The following is a 20,052-nucleotide window of genomic DNA, read 5'->3' as shown; positions in this document are numbered from 1 at the left end:
GGCTAATTTTTTTTTTTTTTTTTTTTTTTTTTGTGCAGACGCGGTCTCGCTATGTTGCTTAGGCTGGTCTCAGACTCCTGGCCTCAAGCAATCTTCCCGCCTGGGCCTCTCAAAGGCTGGGATTCCAGGCGTGAGCCACTGTGCTGGCCCTGTGACATGTTTTTATGGATAAAATAGATCAATTTAATTCTCAACTTTAAGTAACTTCGCAACTACAGGAGGCAGCTGCCAGCAACCGTATTTTTCTCATGGTAATTACAGTTTGTAAGCACTGTCCATGTGTGTGTCCCCTTATATTTAACCGCCAGAGAAACTGCGTGGAAATCCCGGTAGGCTAGGGAGTGTGGTGGTGCCCAAGTGCCCCGCGCCACTGAGCCTTGCTGTGTCTCCACAGGCCTCGGCAAGACGCGCAGGAAGACCAGCGCGCGGGATGCGTCCCCCACGCCCAGCACGGACGCCGAGTACCCCGCCAATGGCAGCGGCGCCGACCGCATCTACGACCTCAACATCCCGGCCTTCGTCAAGTTCGCCTATGTGGCCGAGCGGGAGGATGAGTTGTCCCTGGTGAAGGGGTCGCGCGTCACCGTCATGGAGAAGTGCAGCGACGGTTGGTGGCGGGGCAGCTACAACGGGCAGATCGGCTGGTTCCCCTCCAACTACGTCTTGGAGGAGGTGGACGAGGCGGCTGCGGAGTCCCCAAGCTTCCTGAGCCTGCGCAAGGGCGCCTCGCTGAGCAATGGCCAGGGCTCCCGCGTGCTGCATGTGGTCCAGACGCTGTACCCCTTCAGCTCAGTCACCGAGGAGGAGCTCAACTTCGAGAAGGGGGAGACCATGGAGGTGATTGAGAAGCCCGAGAACGACCCCGAGTGGTGGAAATGCAAAAATGCCCGGGGGCAGGTGGGCCTCGTCCCCAAAAACTACGTGGTGGTCCTCAGTGACGGGCCTGCCCTGCACCCTGCGCACGCCCCACAGATAAGCTACACCGGGCCCTCGTCCAGCGGGCGCTTCGCGGGCAGAGAGTGGTACTACGGGAACGTGACGCGGCACCAGGCCGAGTGCGCCCTCAACGAGCGGGGCGTGGAGGGCGACTTCCTCATTAGGGACAGCGAGTCCTCGGTAAGTGCGCTGCGCCCACGGCTCCGGCTGCAGGCAGTAAATGCGCCTTGCGCAGTGGGTCTGTGTGCCACGCCCTTTTCACATTGTGTGAGTACACTAGAAAGAGCGGGAGACGCAGATGAATGCAATTTAGTATAATGTTTGCTACTCCGTGATTTACTTGCATCTGTTTTGGGGATAGTGGGTGTCCATTTCTGGAGGTGGGAGATTAACTTAAAAAATGTTTTTAGCTCACAAAGGTGGTTCTGCTTCTCTCCCAAGATTCCCCCTCTTGTATTTCACAGGCTCAAACATCATTTTCTCTCCTGGTTGCCCATTCTGTGTACGTAGAAGGCCCGAGTGATTTACTTTGTTTCTATTCGGTCTGTGTCCCAGAGAAAGCATTCTTTGCAAGACTGATGGCTGGTTTCTGACACCGCCTTTTGTTGTTTGCTTGCTTTCTCTTTGTAAACCATATAATCCCAAGGTCATTGCCACGGCAAGCAGCGCCACTGAGTTCATCTCTCAAAAGCTTTTAAAGCACTTACGAGATAAATTGAAAAGAAAACAGGGGTTCTTGGGAGAGATGAGTTTTGTTTGTGTGCAGTGAGTCGGAGATATGAGGCCACTCGACTGGGGCAGCAGACCCAGTTCCAGCGGTGGGCAGGCTGGAGGCGGTGAGTTTCAGGCATGGGGTCAAGCCTGCATCCCAGAAGGCAGGCTTTTCGTGTGTGAAGGAAATACTCGACCAGTTTTGCAAACGTCTTTCCGAATACACCTTCTACAATCGAGAGACTTCCAAAACAAGCATTTAGGAGATAGAGTTTAATGTATTTGAATTGTATTGGTTGTAGGAGGCTTCAATTTCATTTTTAAATGCACGCTATAAGACTAGTAAGTATGTACTACCTGCTGCCACTGCTGTCCTCTGAAAAGATTACTGGCACAATGAATAAGTGCTCATTCAAGGGTCCTGTTGACTGATCAGAGAGGCATTCAAAGCCCTCCAGAGAGAGGCGACTGGGATGTGCTCCTCTTTGAGGACGGAGCATCGTGGTGGTGGAAACTGGACTCCTTTATGGTGTCATCAATTTTGCGGAGCCTTACATGTGCTTGGGCGGGAATGCCAGGCTGAAAGCTAACTTCATCTGAAATCTGAACTCTGAGATTTATCAAGTCACTAGAGTTTATCATTCCTGGCAAGACATCACATTGAATTGTTCTCACGTGACGAGAGCTCTGTGCACCACTTCCTTTAGATCGTGTTTGAAGCCTTAAGCAAATTAAGGACAGCAGCGCTTTTAACTCAATCGAGCAGAAACTTAGAGAAAGCACTGGAAAACCAGTTACAATATTAAGTGCTTGGTCCAGAGTCCTTAAGGGCTAAGTATAATGCACAAAATATGATCTTGGCTTAAAATTTTTTGAGTTTGAGGAGACTTCTCAGAAGGAAGTCCTGCAGTGTGGTGACATTGGTCCCAGTCATTATTCTTTCTGCCTAAGATTTGGGGAAAAGAGGAAAGACTTTAGAGGGTAGATGAAAAAGGTGTTCTCCGGGGTTGCTGGCCTTAGGGAGGACCTATGGCTTTTCTGTGGAACATGCACAGGTGGTCATTGCTGTCTGAATTCAGGGACCAGGTCCCTTTGGATAAGGAGGAATGCATGCATTGTCTGGGTTTCATCTCAGAACTCTGCACCCCACTGTCTCAGTTGTCTTGTACTGTTAGAGAATGAGCTAACTTTTTCTAAAGAACTAAAGCACGAATTGTTTGTATTTCCTTTTAACAGTTATTTAATGGGGGCCTTTCAGGGTTTTTTGCATTCTCTCCTAACTTAGAAAGTCAAGGAACAACATATATGATTCTAGGAATATAGGGTGGAAAGAGCCTTACTGGGACTTGCATCTGCTCTGCACACATAGCAGCACCGTCTTCGTCTGAGGCTCCACGTGGCCTGATGCTGTGCAGGGCAGCTTGTCCTGATGGATCTTGCCGTGACACGGGCCATTTTCAGCTGTTAGTGTGCATGCCTTGTTCCATGGGGATTCTGCAAGAGCCCTGAGGTGTGTGTGGCTTCTTTTCTCCTGACAGCAGAACCATGCCAGGTTTGCTGTATTTCCTGTTCATAACCAAGGCGTTCTCAGCTGTCATCTGTGACTACCGGGGACCTGTCCTGGCGGACAAGTGGACAAGTCCTTTGCTTGTTTTTTTCCCACCATCCACTGCCTCCCCCCATCCCCATGTGTTTTCCTGCTCATTTTGGCATTTCTCAGGTTAGAGCTGGCTTTCACAGCCACCAATAGGCCACCAAGAGCCCTTAGGTTCATGATCTGACATAATTCCTTCGCAGCATGCCAGGATGGAAAGGTTTCTGAGGGGTTCAGCCTCCCTGCAGGACTCAGTCAGGCATCTTTATTTAATTTCCTTTTTTTCTTGCAATCTTTGGGCCTGGGCCTTTAATTGAGGTTATCACATGAGGCCTGGCTTCTGGATAAGCACAGCTGGTTTTTTTGGAATGGATCTTCAATAAAATATCCTGAGTGATTGCAGTGTAAATGAGCTAGACCCTTGCTTGACGATATTGAGAGGTGCGTATTTCAGGGAAGACAAACATTGCCACATGCTACGCTATCCACTATCAGTAAGTGCTGGGTATTTCAGAAGTATCTGTTGGATATGTTAGATGAATCAGTGAACCAACAAACGAACGAACCTGTTGGACCCTCTTTCCTGTCCTGAACTTCAGTACCTACTGCTTGTCCTTCCGTTTCTTCCTCCTCCCTCGCTCTCCTCTCTCATCTACAATTGTCATTTATCCTTAGCAGCTAAAGGTGATGCATTGTTGTTGCTTATTCTCCATATTTCGTTATCATACCTTCACCTGTGAGCCATACCTGCTTAAATCCAGAAAACTCAGAAATCCTACTCACCCTGTGTGTGTCCATTATAAATCCTTTTGTATTACATTTTGTCCACATTGATTCTGTGGATGTGGCTAGAAAGCTGTACTTAAAATGAACAGTAACCCTTTACTGGGTTTCTGGTAAACTGTACAAGTTGTCAATATTTTATTTTCTTAATTGCTGCATCTCCCATCCTTGTAAAGCTTGTTCAGAAAATGACAGATCACAACTAGGATATGGTTGGAAAAGGTCCAGAGCTGGCCTGGGTGACTTGCTGGACAGCATCAGCCACAAGTGCGGGAGGCCATTTTCCTCTGTAAGATTTTAGATCCCGAAGATATCCTGTATTTATTATGTCCTGCAATAGTATTAGATACTAATATTTTTTGTCATACAGTACTTTTTTTCCAGTAGAGAAAAACTGTCTCGCTAAGGATAATTTAATGCACATATTTGTTTCATTTCTCTTTTTTAAAATATATGAAAAGTATTTGGCTAGGAAGTAAAATAGAATAGCTCCTTTCTGTATTTTTAAAGTTATAATATTTCTTATAGAAATTATAACTTTTACCCAAAACTCTATTTTCAGGCAATTTCATCATTCCATTTCTCTAAATAATGATTCTCTAACTGTATGTAGTGTGTATCAGAATTGCCTTGAAGCTTGTTAAAACAAATTGCTGGGTCCTACCTGAAATGGTACTGATTCAGGAGGTCTGGGGCCCAAGAATTTGCATTTCTATTAATAGCACGTTTCTTGGTGGTGATGCTGCTGCTTTTGGGACCACACTTTGAAAACCCTTGATCCCTATGATGCATTCCTAGTGGTTTTATATATTCTCGCAGCTGTTATTAAAACCATTTCTGCGTAATACTACATTTCAAAGAATTATAAAAATATTGTCATAAAGTTGAACTTCATTTAGAACTGAAGCTTTTGTTGAGTGGGATTTATCTCTTGAAGTGTATTTCTGTTGAGTTTTTTGGGGGGCTTTTTTGTGTTTTTGTTTGTTTGTTTTTTACTGTTTAGAGTTTGAAAATAAACGTGCTGTATTTGCTGTGTTTCTGCTGATGAATTAGGAGGAGGTAGATTGTCAGAGCAATGTGAAAGCTGCTTCCAGGGTTTCATGGTTAGGCTCCGTGATCCATGGTGTTTCTTCATAAATGAGTTGATGTTAAGATGACTTAACCTTAGGTTGCTGTGAGCAGTGCCTGTAGGCATCTTTCCAGTTTCAAAGATAACAAGTTATTTTTAATTGCCAGGCTTTTTGCCCAGTACCAAATGGAAGTTTTAAGCCTGGATTTTTGTAATAGTTCTAATTTTAAGCATATTTAACTCTTGAAGATGGAAAGGCCTGCAAGATCATGCAGTACAGGCTGTTATCTGGAAGTTTAGTGCTCATCACCTGATTCTGATTCTCAAATGGGCCAGAGCCCTTGAAGACTCTGCCTTCTCACTCTGGCTGGCTCTTCAATGCTGACCTTTAAAACAGACAACATCCAGCATCACCAGCAAACTTGCTAGAATGCAGATTGCCCCAGCTTGCTGACTTCGAATCTCTGGGGTAGGGCTCTGCAACCTTGGTTTGAAGAAGCCCTCTGAGTCCTTTTTTTGTTCCAAATCCTGAGAACCTATGAACTCCTGAATAATTCTGATGCTCCAATTTGAGAACCACTGCATTGTGGAGTATGCACTTGATTCCAGACCTTTTGCATACTGTTGTGTAATATGGTAAAATTCTGACTTAAATTATCACTCAGTCACATCAGGTATGACACTATGGAAAGACAAAGAATAACAAGGACAATATTCTACAGGTCTATATGGTGAGGTATTACATGTGACTTTAGGAAATACATTTGGGGATAGGGAGGGCTAAACACACACACGCATACTAACTGGAAAGTGGACAGGGAACGCTCCATTTGCCTAGATTAGGTAGATGGGACTTGGACAGCTGCTCTGTAGTTGATGATTGACTTTTCATTTATGTAAATAAGATTACTTCCAAAGTTAATGAGATGAATATTTGAACATGTCAGTGTGGATTGGCTTCAGGCCTGTGGAGTAAATATTTTATAGAGTGAACATTGATAGGAGAATAGGAAAAGCTGGTGAGACTCTTCACACTTGGGGCAAGGAAGAGATAATCTGATGTAAAAACAAAGAACATAGGGTCAACTGACAGCTAGCAGCATAAGTATAGGCAGGAGTAATTTTTATTAAGAGAAGGCTACCTTAGACAACTAGGGCAGGTGACCAAATAGAATGGTAAAACTGAAAGTCAGTTTTTCTGAGATAAAAACAGAGAAACTATTAATCAGTGGATCACGATTTGCCTCTAACCCATTTGTTCTCACTTTTGGGAGGTAAATGAACCACTTCTGTGGACAGAAGAGTGCCTTCTGTAAAGAAGTAAAAGGGGAAAAACATGTCTTTACCAAAAGAAAAGAATGATACAACTTGTGATAAGAAACCAACAGGGTGACCTCTCTCTGGGGGTAGAAGGAGATGTGCAGATTATTGATGCTTGGAGACTTCAGCGTGGCTGGAGATCAGTCCAGGGTCTGTGTGGAAGGCCTGGTGAATCACACAAAGGGCATTTCTACCCTCATGATTTCATAAAGTCCAAAGTGAAAGATAAGGAGAAGTTTTAAGGTTTAAAGAACCAAAAGTACCTGGAGTTTCCTCCCTCCCGTTTCCTCATGACTATTGTGCTTAGAAGAAAATTGCATTAATACATAAGCTTTCAGGAATGGAGGAGGAAATAAAGGATATTAAAGTCTGTCCTCGGCGTTCATTTTTTTCCTTCTATGAGAAAACAATGATTAAATCTTGAGAGAGGGAGAGGCGTATCTGATCAGGACATCTGTTTTATAAAACTGCAGAGGTGATTTTCAGCAAGTATTTGAGGCAATGGATCAAGCTGGCGAAGCCACAGAGATGGGATCAAAGAGTGTGCTCTCTACTGTTCTTTTCTAAGAGTACCCACTTATCGCAAGCACAAATTGCAAAGAGATGAGGTGTAAGAATTACCTGAAGGAATGAATAATGGAAGAGGTAGTCAAAATTAGAAATTTTTAAGTCTGCACGTTTGTTGAACACCAGATACTCTGAGCCCGGTGTGGGGATGTGGAGTTAAATAGGGTTCTTGCACTTATTTGTATTCAAACACAGAATCTAAAGCCTAAACAAAAGTAACGATGATAGAGGCCCCGAGAGAGGTTGGTTTTCCGCCAACCTATTAATTGTCCTTAGATTCCACTTGGAAAATGACTTTCTGAAAAGAAGGGTCGAATGAATGGGTTGTACTAATTGTTCATTCTCCAGAACCATTGATTCAAAAACTATGAGAATGGAAAAATCATTCCTTATAAGGAGTACTCATAGAAGGACATAACAGGAAGAAGTGGTCTGATGTTTGAAAATTTGAAGAATTTGCCCAGTAGTCAGCACAGAGAAATTACTATATACCAAGTAAGTACAGTGTTTGGAGATGGAAAGTGTAGGAAATGCGGACAGTGGGAGGTAGCACAAAGGTGGCAATTAAAGAGGAGAAATCAAAGGGGAGATGTTTCAAAACCCAGGGACTGAGTCTACTTAGATTTTAGTCCAATCATAGAAAATTTTAATGAGTGTCCTGTCCATCTATGATGGCTTAAAAAGATGTCCATAAATTCTTTGGTACTCTTTGCTTCAGAAGGTGGAGCCTGACCCTCTTCCCTTGAGCATGGGCTGCACTGAGCAACTCACTTCTAATGACCAAGATGTGGCAGAAGCAATGGAGGGCAGCTTCCGAGATGGGCATTGTGGCTGCCTCTTTGCTCTCTCTTGGGTCACTTGATCTAGGGTGAGCCAGCTGTCATGTTGAGAGTACATTCAGGCAGCCCTACAGAGCCCCCTAGGGGTTCATGTGAGCAGACTGCCTTGGAAGTAGAGCCTGCATCCCCAGTCGAGCCTTCAGATGACTGCAGCCTCAGCCAGCATCTTGACTGCATGTTTCAAAAATGTGTTAAGATTCTCTGACAAGCTTAAATGTAGAGTACTCTACCATACTATCAGTACTCTAGTACTTGTTGAGGAGCAAGTGTGGCATGGTCCTTTTTCATCTGATTTCTTGAAATCTGTTCTAGAAAGCCAACCGTGGAAGGACTGCAACAGATGAGAACAGGACTGAGGGAGTTGCTTTCATGGGAATCATTCCCTGGCTCCCTCTGGAGGCAGAGTTGTTTTGGGTCAGGAGTAACTCCATCTCCATCAGATGCAGGGACTGGTGGCTCACTTTGAAAGGAAGAGACCATACAGCAGTGTCCCAGCTGTCCCTTCAGGGGAAATTCCCTATGAGAGATGTCTGGAGCAGAGCCAGAGTCCTCAGGACAGAATTGGAAAAGTATCCACAGACTGGAGCTCCCTCCATCATGGGCTGCTTTGCCCATAAATGGCATTCCCATCTTTTTCTGGTGACCAAACATTTGTTGGTGGCTCCAATACTGCTGATGTTTGTTCCAGATTTTCTTTCTTCCAGTTCTCAAACTGCATCAGAGTCCCCTGAAGGGCTTATTAAAACACACGGTGCTGGAGGTTAAAACACAGATGGCTGGGCTCCACCCCAGAATTTCTGCTGCAGCAGGGTTGAGGCAGAGCCTGAGAATTTGCATTTCTTTTTTTTTATTTATTTAATTATTTTGAGATAGGGTCTCACTCTGTCATCTAGGCTGGAGTGCAGTGGCCCTATCATACCTCACTGTTGCCTTGACCTCCTGGGCTCAAATGATCCTCCCACCCTGGCCTCCCAAGTAGCTGGGACCACAGGTATGCATCACCACACCTGGCTAATTATTTTAAATTTTATGTAGAGATAGGGTCCCACTGTGTTGCCCAGGCTGATCTCAAAGTCCTGGCCTCAAGTAATCCTGCCACCATGGCGTCCCAAAGGGCAGGGATTACAGGTGTGAGCTGCCATGGCTGGCCCTTGAGAATATGCTTCCTAACCAGTTCTCAGAGGATGCTCATGCTGCTGGTCTTGAGAGCACACTTGGAGAACATCTTAACTAGTTCATCTTCACATGTCACTTAGAGGTGTTCAGTGGTCACATGTAACGGTGTATGTTAGTATACAGATTGTTCTTTTTCAGATTTCCTACAGAAAATCTACTTAGTTTAAATTAAAGAACACTCCCCAACTTTTAGCACTCCTGCTTGGCATAAATTGGTTCTACATCCTTAACTTTTAAAGGTTTCTGCTCAGGAGCCCACGAAATTAAAAATTACCTCTTCTGCTGCGAAAATTTTATTGCTGCAACTCATGCATGCATACAGGCGCACACACACCATGATGTTAAATTAAGGAGCTTGAATTAAAAGCAAATTTCCCGTATGTAGAAAGTCATCTGTTGATCATTTGGCTTAATTAAAATTGGGTGTATCTTACATTTACCATGATTCACTCCCATACTGCCTCCACTAAAAATGATGCCACATTATCTCTAAATTGAGCCTGGCTTATAGTAAACTCTATAAGTGAGACTGCCCTTCATCTTTTCCTAAAGATACAACTTCTAGTACAGAATATTAATCATCTATAGGCTGAGGCCTAATCTGAGATTAACCTTCTGGTTTCTTCTGGAGTTTCATCCAGGAGTATGCCCTGGGCCTCACATGGGGATGAGATGGGGCTTTTCCCCTCAAAGGTTTGTTCTTATTTGGTCTATTTGAGACAGAGGCATGCATAAATACAAACTATACTTACAATTGTTCCTTTCATTCTTTTCTGTTAACAGCTATGGCTGGTGGGTGAGCCCAGCTGCCTTGCACAATTTGAGTCTTCTCAGACACTCATTCCCCTGAGTTGTCATTGGTATAAATGGAGTGATTCCTTGTTTTGCAAGGGTTGCACACTTCTTATCAAACATTTATTTGGGCTTTTGTGAACTCTGTAATAGACAATGGCCTAGTCCTTTGTTAACTGTCTGGAGGTCCTGCTGGGAGGTCGCAGAGCAGGGCTGAGCTGCTGGACCCTCAGAGCAGGAAGTTTCTGGGCTTTGAGAAAAGCAGAAAACTGGTCTGGGAATTCCATGAAGAATTTCGGATGTTAGGCTGTGGTCCTGCCACTGGCCAGGCATGTCCGAGGTACCAGCCCTGCCTCGGAGAGCACAGGCTCAGCTCCACATTGTCCAGAGGGCTCTCCTGCCCCCCCACGCATTTATACATTCACACAGATGAACTCACACGCTACGCATACTCTCACATACTCTCAATACTCACATACTCCCTCTCACATCTGCGCACGCTCACACACTCTCACACACTTAGAGCTGCGGTATCTCATGCTCCTCTTTCATGCAACTCTGTTTTTTTTGTTTTCTTTTTTTTTTTTCCCATAGAACTTACTGCCCTGTGCAGCCATCTGTACACCTCTATTCATCTGTTCCCCACACCAGATTGTCACAGAGCATATGTCCTGCATGCACACACATGTATCCAGGGCACCGCCTGCCTGGCATGTGTTAGTACCTAATTGTTATTCATTTAATGAATTGATCAAAACTTGATATTTTTGTACAAAGAACATTTATCATTCAGTATCTTCTTTCCTGCATGTTTTTCAGCAAATGAGATAAAAGACCAATTTTTTTTTTTTTTTTTTTTTTTGAGATAGAGTTTTCGCTCTTGTTGCCCAGACCAGAGTGCAGTGGCGTGATCTCAGCTTACAACTTCCACCTCCCAGGTTCAAGCGATTCTCCTGCCTCAGCCTCCCAAGTAGCTGGGATTACAGGCACGCCACCACCATGCCTGGCTAATTTTGTATTTTTTAGCAGAGATGGGGTTTCACCATGTTGGCCAGGCTGGTCTCAAAGTCCTGACCACAGGTGATCCACCTGCCTCGGCCTCGCAAAGTGCTGAGATTACAGGCGTGAGCTACTGCACCTGGCCAATAAAAGACACATTTTAATTAAAATAATGACATGTTTCTAAAATATTCTGAAATATAAGGCACATCACAGAATTTAAATATTTTTCAATAAAATCTGTAATCAAACCATAGTTCAGCTTCCTCTGGGATATTGTGAACTATGTTTAAAATGCGACCGGAATTTTCCACTGCTGTTCATATTTTTAAATGCTTAGAATTAGAAAAATTAGCCAGGCATGGTGGCACATCGGGAGGCTGAGGCAGGAGAATCTGCTTGAACCTGGGAGGCGGAGGTTGCAGTGAGCCAAGATCACACCATTGCACTCTAGCCTGGGCAACAAAAGCAAAACTGCGTCTCAAAAAAAACAAGAATTAGAAAAATTTTGATGTCTTAATTTCTAATAGGGTTAGACATCAGAAGTAGTAAAATTTCTAGCTACTGCCTGCATGCAAACCACTCTTAATAAATTCCCAGTTTATCAAAAAATAGTTTGGGAAATGAAAAACAGCAAATTTCTTGAGCAGTCAGGGCAACACTGTATATTCCATAGTGAAGTGCTGTATATTCCATAATGAGTTTGCACTTTTCAAATAACTAAAACGCATTTAGCACTGAAACTGGGCTAAGCAGAATTTATTTTTTCTTTGGTTCAGAATTTCAGAATCGTGGACTGCCTCCAGGTCTTTCTGAACATCAGATGCCATTCTAGATATAAAACAGAGACCCGGCTGGGCGTGGTGGCTCATGCCTGTAATCCCAGCAATTTGGAAGGCTGAGGCTGGGAGCGGGGTGGGGATCACCTGAGGTCAGAAGTTCAAGACCAGCCTGGCCAACATGGCGAAACCCTGCCTCTACTAAAAATACAAATATTAGCCGGGCGTGGTGGCAGGTTCCTGTAATCCCAGCTACTCGGGAGGCCGAGACAGGAGAATCGCTTGAACCCGTGAGGCAGAGGTTGCAGTGAGCCGAGATTGGGCCACTACACTACAGCCTGGGCAAAAGAGTGAAACTCCATCTCAAAAAAAAAAAAAAAAAAGCAGAGACCCAGTGTTTGAGCAATGGGTGGTTTGGATTTAGACACACAAGAGATGTGGATGGATTTAGACACAGCTCCCCGCTGTGGCCCGGCTGTAACTGTGTTCTGTTTCCTCCCCAGCCCAGCGACTTCTCCGTGTCCCTTAAAGCGTCAGGGAAGAACAAACACTTCAAGGTGCAGCTCGTGGACAATGTCTACTGCATTGGGCAGCGGCGCTTCCACACCATGGACGAGCTGGTGGAACACTACAAAAAGGCGCCCATCTTCACCAGCGAGCACGGGGAGAAGCTCTACCTCGTCAGGGCCCTGCAGTGACGGCGCCCCGGCCCCACACTCGCCTCCCGGGCCCCACGGTGGAGCTGCCCGCCCGGCCTTGTGGCAGAGGCTCCTCCCGCGGGGACGGCCCCGACGGCTTCTCTGCGAGTCTCTCTTTATGTTCAGGTCGCTTGGTCGGTTTGTCTCCCATTTGCCATCCAGGCCTCACACCCACACTCGAGCCCACCCGGCCGGCCAGCTTTAGAGGAGGGGAGGAGCAGGGTGAGTTCACATTATTCCTTTTCCATCGGAAATGGCGCTCGTGCATTCAACTCGTTCCCGCTCATGGAACCCCTCTTTAAAAAGACGCAGGGCACCTGTGAGCGCAGGAGCGAGCCTAAGGCCACCCAGCGGCAGCGCCCGTGTCCTGGGCACTCAGCGTGCTGGGCAGAGCAGGTGCGATGGCCCCAGTCCTAGCAGCCCTCGCCCATGTCCTGTGCCCTTACATGGCTCCCGGACTGTGCAGGGAGCCGACACGTTTGCTGATAGCAATACTGGAACCACCGGGTGCGATGGCAGTGAGGAGACTGCCCAGTGCCTTTGGGGCTGTGCTTGCAATAAAGAAAGAATTTCCTGGAAAGGCAGTCTGCAAAAGAGGGAACCGGTGACTCAGAAAGACAGATGTTTTGGTAATTTACCCCAAATGTGCCATCCACATAGTGCTTTTTCCTCTTGCCCTTCGGCTTGTTTGAATCTCACAATTATGTATTTAATTCTCAAAGAAATATGTATCTGTAGCCGTTTGTTGACACTAATACAGATGATTAAGGAAAACAGCTGATCTTTGGGGAAGGGAGCTACCAACACTTTATACACACACACACGTGCGCACACACACACACACACACACACTATATATATATATTATTTACAGGGAAATTTTTCAGGGTTTACAAAAGAGTATGTGATTGGTAGTAAGAGACACACAGAATGTTTATGAAGAAATTGCATTTTCTTTTTCCTTTACATTTGAACTTCTTTATAGTTTAAATATACAGTCTTGAGATGGCACATTCCTACGATTGAAGAAGGGGTCTTGAGATCCCCTAAACTTGCATACCCAGTTTTTTGGATATTGTAATAAAAAAAAGTATTATGACAAGGCTCTGTGTGTATTTATCTTTGGGAAAACTCAGACTCAATCATGGGAGAGTAATTACTGAAGCATTCACTCATTGCAGTGTGGAAATCATTTTTAGAGAAGAGCTTAACATTTATTACTTGTGTGTTTTCATTTTCTGCCCCCACATTTTTGTATATTGAAATAATGAGTTTTAATTAGTGAAACTCCAGGGGAACCCAGAATCTCAAGCTTGGTCTGAACTTTGCTCTTTGGAAAGTATTTGTTTAGAAATATGTTGCTGAACTCTTGGCAGCCAGCGCTCTCACACTGTGTGTCCCCCACGACTGACTCTCGATTTGTCCTCTTGATCGGGAGCATTTATATTGATGTGCCAGGCCCTGGGGGTGCAGAGTCACATGACTTGGCATTTGTGCCCTCCTAGGCCAATCACGTATCAAGCGCTCCCTCTGCACCATGCTCTGCGCCCCCATTTGTTCCTCATCACAGCCCCATGAGGTGGGACCTGCTATCGTCCCCATTTTATAGATGGGGAAAGTGAGGTCTACAGGCAGTGCACCCAACACGTGGCTGCTGCGTGGTGGAGCCAGGATGCACAGCCAAGGATCTGCACTAGCGCTGGACCCTTCCAACCGCAGCGTAGGAAGGTGTTCGGGAGAAGCGAGGTGTTGCACACTTACTCTGCCATGCGAGTTCCCTGTGAGGAAATTGTATCTTTTTGCTGCTGCCTTAGATTACAATAAATTAGAACTCTGGTGTCTTGTACCTGAGGTTGGTGGCACCCAGTCATTGTGAATAGACATTCAGGTGAGTGAGGGAGATCATTACATGAGACAGAATACATCCAGGGAAAAACCAGTTCCTCCAGACTCTTTCAGGTCTCACTAATGAGAATGACATTTTGACCTGATGCTGGAATCCCACTAAATATTGAGTGCCTGGACAGCTGAATGACTTTGATGTACACATAGCAATTCAGGTATAGTCGAGCAATTAAAGGACCAAAGACAGATGTACATTTTGGCTTCAGGAACTTACTTAAGGCTCATAGTTGTAGGTGACAGTTATTTTCAGTCTTGTCATGCTGGCTTGTGGGCGTCCTCTGTCTGCCTGCAGGAGGTCAAGATTAGTATTTTTATATTAAGGAACCGGCACCCCAGGATGTCAGATGGACCACTGGAGGGTGAATTGATAGTCCCGTGATGAGCCACTAGTCAGAGTGGGAGGTCCAGGCAGGGTCCCCACGTTGCTTGGAGTGTGGCCACTGATGCTCTGGCCAGGCGGGCCAATGCCATCAATCTTCCTGGACAGATCTTGTTTTGCTGTTCTGTTGCCTCTTTGCACAGACAGCAAGGGACAATAAAGGTTAGTCATTCTGTACTCAGGTAACTTTGCTCACTTGTTTGTATCTAAATATGCCTTTTAGGTAAACATCGTGCCATCCTACTGGCACATAACCACCAAGACCGTCACGTATGGTTTATGGCCCAGTGCCATTAAATGATGTTTCTTGTGAGCTACAACTGGCCAACTTTTTTCCCAAACTGCATCACAAATTAAAATCTTCTAGTCTTTATAATGGCTGAAACCAATGTTTCCAAATCATTTTCAGTGCTGTTCAACTGTGTCTTGCTTTCTATGTGCTAACCAGTTTACAATCTACTTTTCTACAGTTCCTACTGCTCAACATCAGAATACCAAAGTAATTTCTTAAGACCAAAGTTCAGAACTGAAAGGATAGAAAAGTTTGAAAGTATTATTTAAATCTTACATTTCAATAAACATGAGTCTGGTTTTGGCCTTTTCTTACTAGAATGCAGCACTGTTTATTGTTGGCATCTGTGTCATTGATGTGGTTATTTCGTTTCTAACGTCTTGCCACATGCTGGCTGCTCTCCTGAGGAGCGGCAATCCAGGCTTTGGTTACCTGTTTAAGCCAGGCACGATGGCAGTGCCTAGCTGTTCTTACCAGCCCTGGGACTTCAAGCAAATTACTCAGCATCTCTGAATGTGTTTGCTCCCGAGTCAAATGGGGCTGCCCTGTTGAGGGTGCTTGTGCAAGTGCTACCTAACGAGTGCTACCTAACAGTGACAGATGCCTTTGGGGGTGGCCTGCGTGTGTCAAGGGATCTACTCAACATTTTTCTCACTTGGAACTAACTCATTGGTGCCCTGTTAGCCAGGGGCTTCCTCAGGGACCCCCTGAAGAGCCGACTGCCTCAGACCGTCAGTGTGATCCTTCCCTAGCAGTCTTAGGGCCAATGCACCCCTGCTTCTTAAAGCTTAAGACTCCTCGAGTGTTGAAGAGGGGTTGCTTCAACAAACTGTTGAGCTGTCTTTCTTAAATTAGAAGCCCAAACCAAAAGTCACACTCAGCCATACTCAGCACTGGCCTTCTTACCTGCAGTGGTTGGTGAATTCACATCCCTAAAAATGATCCTCTTCAGGGTAGGAAGTATCTTTGTTTTCTCCTTAGCGGTTGGGAGTAGGGTGGGATGGTGGGAAAAAGAAGTCCATTAAACCAACCAGTGTTCCACAAATGTTGGGATGTTCCCCGCAGGCTTCAAGTAGATGAGAGTAGAACCCAAAGTCAGGTCTAAACCCCCTCATGAGAACCTCCCGCTGGAACATTCTCAGCCCAAGTGACACAGTGCCTATTGAGCATTGGGCAAAAGTTCAGTAAGCCAACTAGTGTCCAGAAAACCTGTGTCCACCCCTACCCCCAGCAGACGGCATTCCCACTGCTGAGGAAGCTGGCCGTTCCTGAGCGTAGCCCACTTGGACCTCCAGCCATTAGGAAATGTGCTCCTTCTTGTGCTGTTCCTCAGACTCTGATTTGCAGAGCAACAGGGCAGTCATCTATTTTTTTTTTTATAACTTGTAAGTTCAGGGGCACGTGTACAGGTTTGTTAGGTAGGTAAACTTGTGTCATAGGGATTTGTTGTACAGACTATTTTGTTCCCCAGGTACTAAGCCTACTACCAATTATTTTTTCTAATCCCCTTCCTCTTCCCAGCCTCCACCTTCCAGTAGGCCCCAGTGTGTGTGGTTCCCCTCTGTGTCCATGTATTCTCATCATTTAGCTCCCACTTACAAGTGAGAACATGCTGTCTATGGTTTTCTGTTCCTGCATTAGTTTGCTAAGGATAATGGCCTCCAGCTCCATCCATGTCCCTGCAAAGGACATGATCTTGTTCTTTCTTACGGCTGCATAGTATTCCGTGGTGTGTATGTACCACATTTTCTTTTTCCAGTCTACAATTGGTGGGCACTTAGGTTGATACCATGTCTTTGCTATTGTGAATAATGCTGCAATGAACATATGTGTGCATGTATCTTTATGATACAGCAATTTATATTCCTTTGGATATTTACCTGCTAATAAGATTGCTGGGTTAAATGGTAGTTCTGTTTTTAGGTCTTTGAGGAATCACCACACTGCTTTTTGCAATGATTGAACTAATTTACATTCCCACTAACAGTGTAAAAGTGTTCCTTTTTCTCTGTGACCTCACCAGCATCTGTTCTTTTTTGACTTTTTAATAGTAGCCATTCTGACTGGTGTGGGATGGTATCTCATTGTGGTTTTGGTTTGCATTTCTCTAATGACCAGTGATGTTGAGCTTTTTTTCATGTTTCTTGGCCACATGTATGTCTTATTTTGAAAAGTGTCTGTTCATGTCTTTTGCCCACTTTTTATTGAGGTGGGGTTTTTTCTTGTAAATTTGTTTAAGATCCTTATAGATACTGAATATTAGACCTTTGTCAGATGCAGAATTTGCGAAAATGTTCTGCCATTCTGTAGGTTGTCTGTTTACTCTGTGGATAGTTTCTTTCGCTGTGAAGAAGCTCTTTAGTTTACTTAGATCTCATTTGTCAACTTTTGCTTTAGTTGCAATTGCTTTTGGTATCTTTGTCATGAAATCCTTGCCTGTTCCTATGTCCAGAGTGGTATTGCCTAGGTTGTCTTCCAGAGTTTTTATAATTTTGGGTTTCACATGTTAAGTCTTTAATCCATCTTCAATTGATTTTTGTATATGGTGTAAGGAAGGGGTCCAGTTTCAATCTTCTTCACCAGCCAGCCGGTTATCCCAGCAGCATTTATTGAATAAGGAGTCCTTTCCCCATTGCTTGTCATTTGTCAACTTTGTCAAAAATCAGATGGTTGCATGTGTAGTGGCCTTATTCTTTGGCTCTCTATTCTGTTCCTCCATTGGTCTATATGTCTGTTATTTTTACCAGTACCATGCTGTTTTGGTTACTGTAGCCCTGTAGTATAGTTTGAAGTCAGGTAGCATGATGCCTCCAGCTTTCTTCTTTTTGCTTAGGATTGCCTTGGCTATTTCAGCTCTTTTTTGGTTCCATATGAATTTTAAAATTTTTTTTATAGTTCTGTAAAGAATGTCAATGGCAGTTTAATAGGAATAACACTGAATCTATAAATTGCTTTGGGCAGTATGGCCATTTTAACAATATTGATTCTTCCTATCCAGGAGCATGAATTTTTTTTCCATTTGTTGGTGTCATTTCTTTAAGCAGTGTTTTGCAGGTCTTCTTGTAGAGCTCTTTCACCTCCCTGGTTAGCTGTATTCCTAGGTATTTTATTCTTTTTGTGGCAATTGTGAATGGGATTCTGTTGCTGATTTGGCTCTTGGCTTGACTGTTGTTGGTGTGTAAGAATGCTAGTGATTTTTGTATGTTGACTTTATGGAAGTTGTTTATAAGCTGAAGGATCTTTGCAGAAGTTGTTTATCAGCTGAAGGAGCTTTTGGGCTGAGACTATGGGTTTTTCTAGATATGGGGTCATGTCATCTGCAAACAGGGATAGTTTGACTTCTCTCTTCCTATTTGGATGCCCTTTATTTCTTTCTCTTGCCTGACTGCTCTGGCCAGAACTTTCAATACTATGTTAAATAGGAGAGAGGGCATCTTTGTCTTGTGCTAGTTTCCAAGGGCAATGCTTCCAGCTTTTGCCCATTCAATATGATATAGGCTGTTGGTTTGTCATAGATCACTTATTTTGAGATATGTTCCCTCAATACCTCATTTATTGGGAGTTTTTAACATGAAGTTGTGTTAAATTTTATTGAAAGCCTTTTCTGCATCTATTGAGATAATTGTCTTTTGTCTTTAGTTCAGTTTATGTGATGAATCACATTTATTCATTTGCATATGTTGAACCAACCTTGCATCCCAGGGATAAAGCCTACTTGATCATGGTGGATAAGTTTTTTGATGTGCTGTTGGATTTGGTTTGCCTGTATTTTGTTGAGGATTTTTGTGTCAATATTTATCAAGGATACTGGCCTAAAGTTTGCTTTTTTTGTTGTGTCTCTGCCAGGTTTTGGTATCAGGGTGATGCTGGCCTTATAGATGAGTTAGGAGTCCCTCCTACTCAATTTTTTAGAATGGTTTCAGTAGGAATGGGTACCAGCTCTTCTGTGTATGTCTGGTAGAATTCAGCTGTGAATCCATCTGGTCCTGGGCTTTTTTTGTTAGGTAGGCTATTTATTACTGATTCAATTTCAGAGCTCATTATTGGTCTGTTCAGGGATCCAGTTTCTTCCTGTTGCAGTTTTGTGGGGTGTATGTGTCTAGGAATTTTTCCATTTCTTCCAGATTTCCTAGTTTATGTGCATAGAGGTATTAATAATATTCTCTGATGATTATTTGTATTTCTGTGGGGTCAGTGGCAGTATCCCCTTTGTCATTTCTAATTGTGTTTATTTGGATCTTCTCTCTTCTTTATTAGTCTAGTTAGCAGTCTATCTGCTTTATTAATTTTTTTTCAGGAAACCAACTCCTGGATTTGTTCATCTTTTGAATTTTTTTGTGTGTCTTTATCTCCTTCAGTTCAGCTCTGATCTTGGTTATTTCTTGTCATCTGCTAGCTTTGGGGTTGGTTTGCTCTTGGTTCTCTAGTTCTTTTAGTTGTGATATTAGGTTGTTAAATTAAGATCTTTCTAACTTGATGTGGGCATTTAGTGCTATAAATTTCCCTCACAACACTGTCTTCACTGTGTCCCAGAGATTCTGGCATGTTGTATCTTTGTTCTTATTAGTTTCAGAGAACTTTGTGATTTCTGCCTTAATTTCATTATCTACCCAAAAGTCATTCAGGAGCAGGTTATTCAATTTCTTTGTAATTATATGGTTTTCAGCAATTTCCTTAGTCTTGATCTTTAATATTATTGTGCTGTGGTCTAAGAAAGCGGTTGTTTTGATTTCAGTTCTTTTGCATTTGCTGAGGAGTATTTTGTGTCCAATTATGGGGCTGATTTTAAAATATGTCTCATGTGCAGATAAGAATGTATATTCTGTTGTTTTGAGGTAGAGAGTTCTGTAGATGTCTATCTGGTCCATTTGGTCCAATGTTGAGTTTGGGTCCTGAATATCGTTGCTAGTTTTCTTCCTTGATCTGCCTAATACTATCAGTAGGGTGTTGAAGTCTCCCACTATTATTGCATGGGAATCTAAGTCTCTTTGAAGGTCTCTAAGAACTTGCTTTATGAATCTGGGTGTCCTGTGTTGGGTACCTATATATTTAGGATAGTTACGTCTTCTTGTTGAATGGAACCCTTTACAATTATGTAATGCCCTTCTTTGTCTTTTTAAATTTTTGTTAAAGTCTGTTTTGTCTGAAATTAGGATTGCAACCCCTGCTTTTTTTGTTTTCCATTTGCTTGGTAGATTTTTCTCCATCTCTTT

General features: G+C 43.8%; 1 protein-coding gene across 7 annotated transcripts in view; it reads left to right on the top strand.

The window, feature by feature from the left end:
- Positions 1–13,365, top strand: part of NCK2 (NCK adaptor protein 2) — a 150,579-nt gene extending 137,214 nt beyond the window's left edge. For 6 of the 7 annotated variants that reach the window (XM_055107498.2, XM_055107497.2, XM_063594555.1 and 3 more), the window contains exons 4-5: positions 395–1,116; positions 12,069–13,365. In XM_055107498.2, coding sequence (XP_054963473.1) covers positions 395–1,116; positions 12,069–12,263 — 917 coding nt within the window. In that variant the 3' untranslated portion in view covers positions 12,264–13,365. The remainder of the gene's footprint in view (positions 1–394; positions 1,117–12,068) is intronic. The other variant, XM_057301254.2, reaches the window with a different exon arrangement.
- The last annotated feature ends 6,687 nt before the right edge of the window (positions 13,366–20,052 follow it).

The sequence above is a fragment of the Pan paniscus genome, chromosome 12, assembly GCF_029289425.2.
Source record: "Pan paniscus chromosome 12, NHGRI_mPanPan1-v2.0_pri, whole genome shotgun sequence".
NCBI lineage: Eukaryota > Metazoa > Chordata > Mammalia > Primates > Hominidae > Pan > Pan paniscus.
This window is presented reverse-complemented; position numbering and strand designations above follow the sequence as displayed.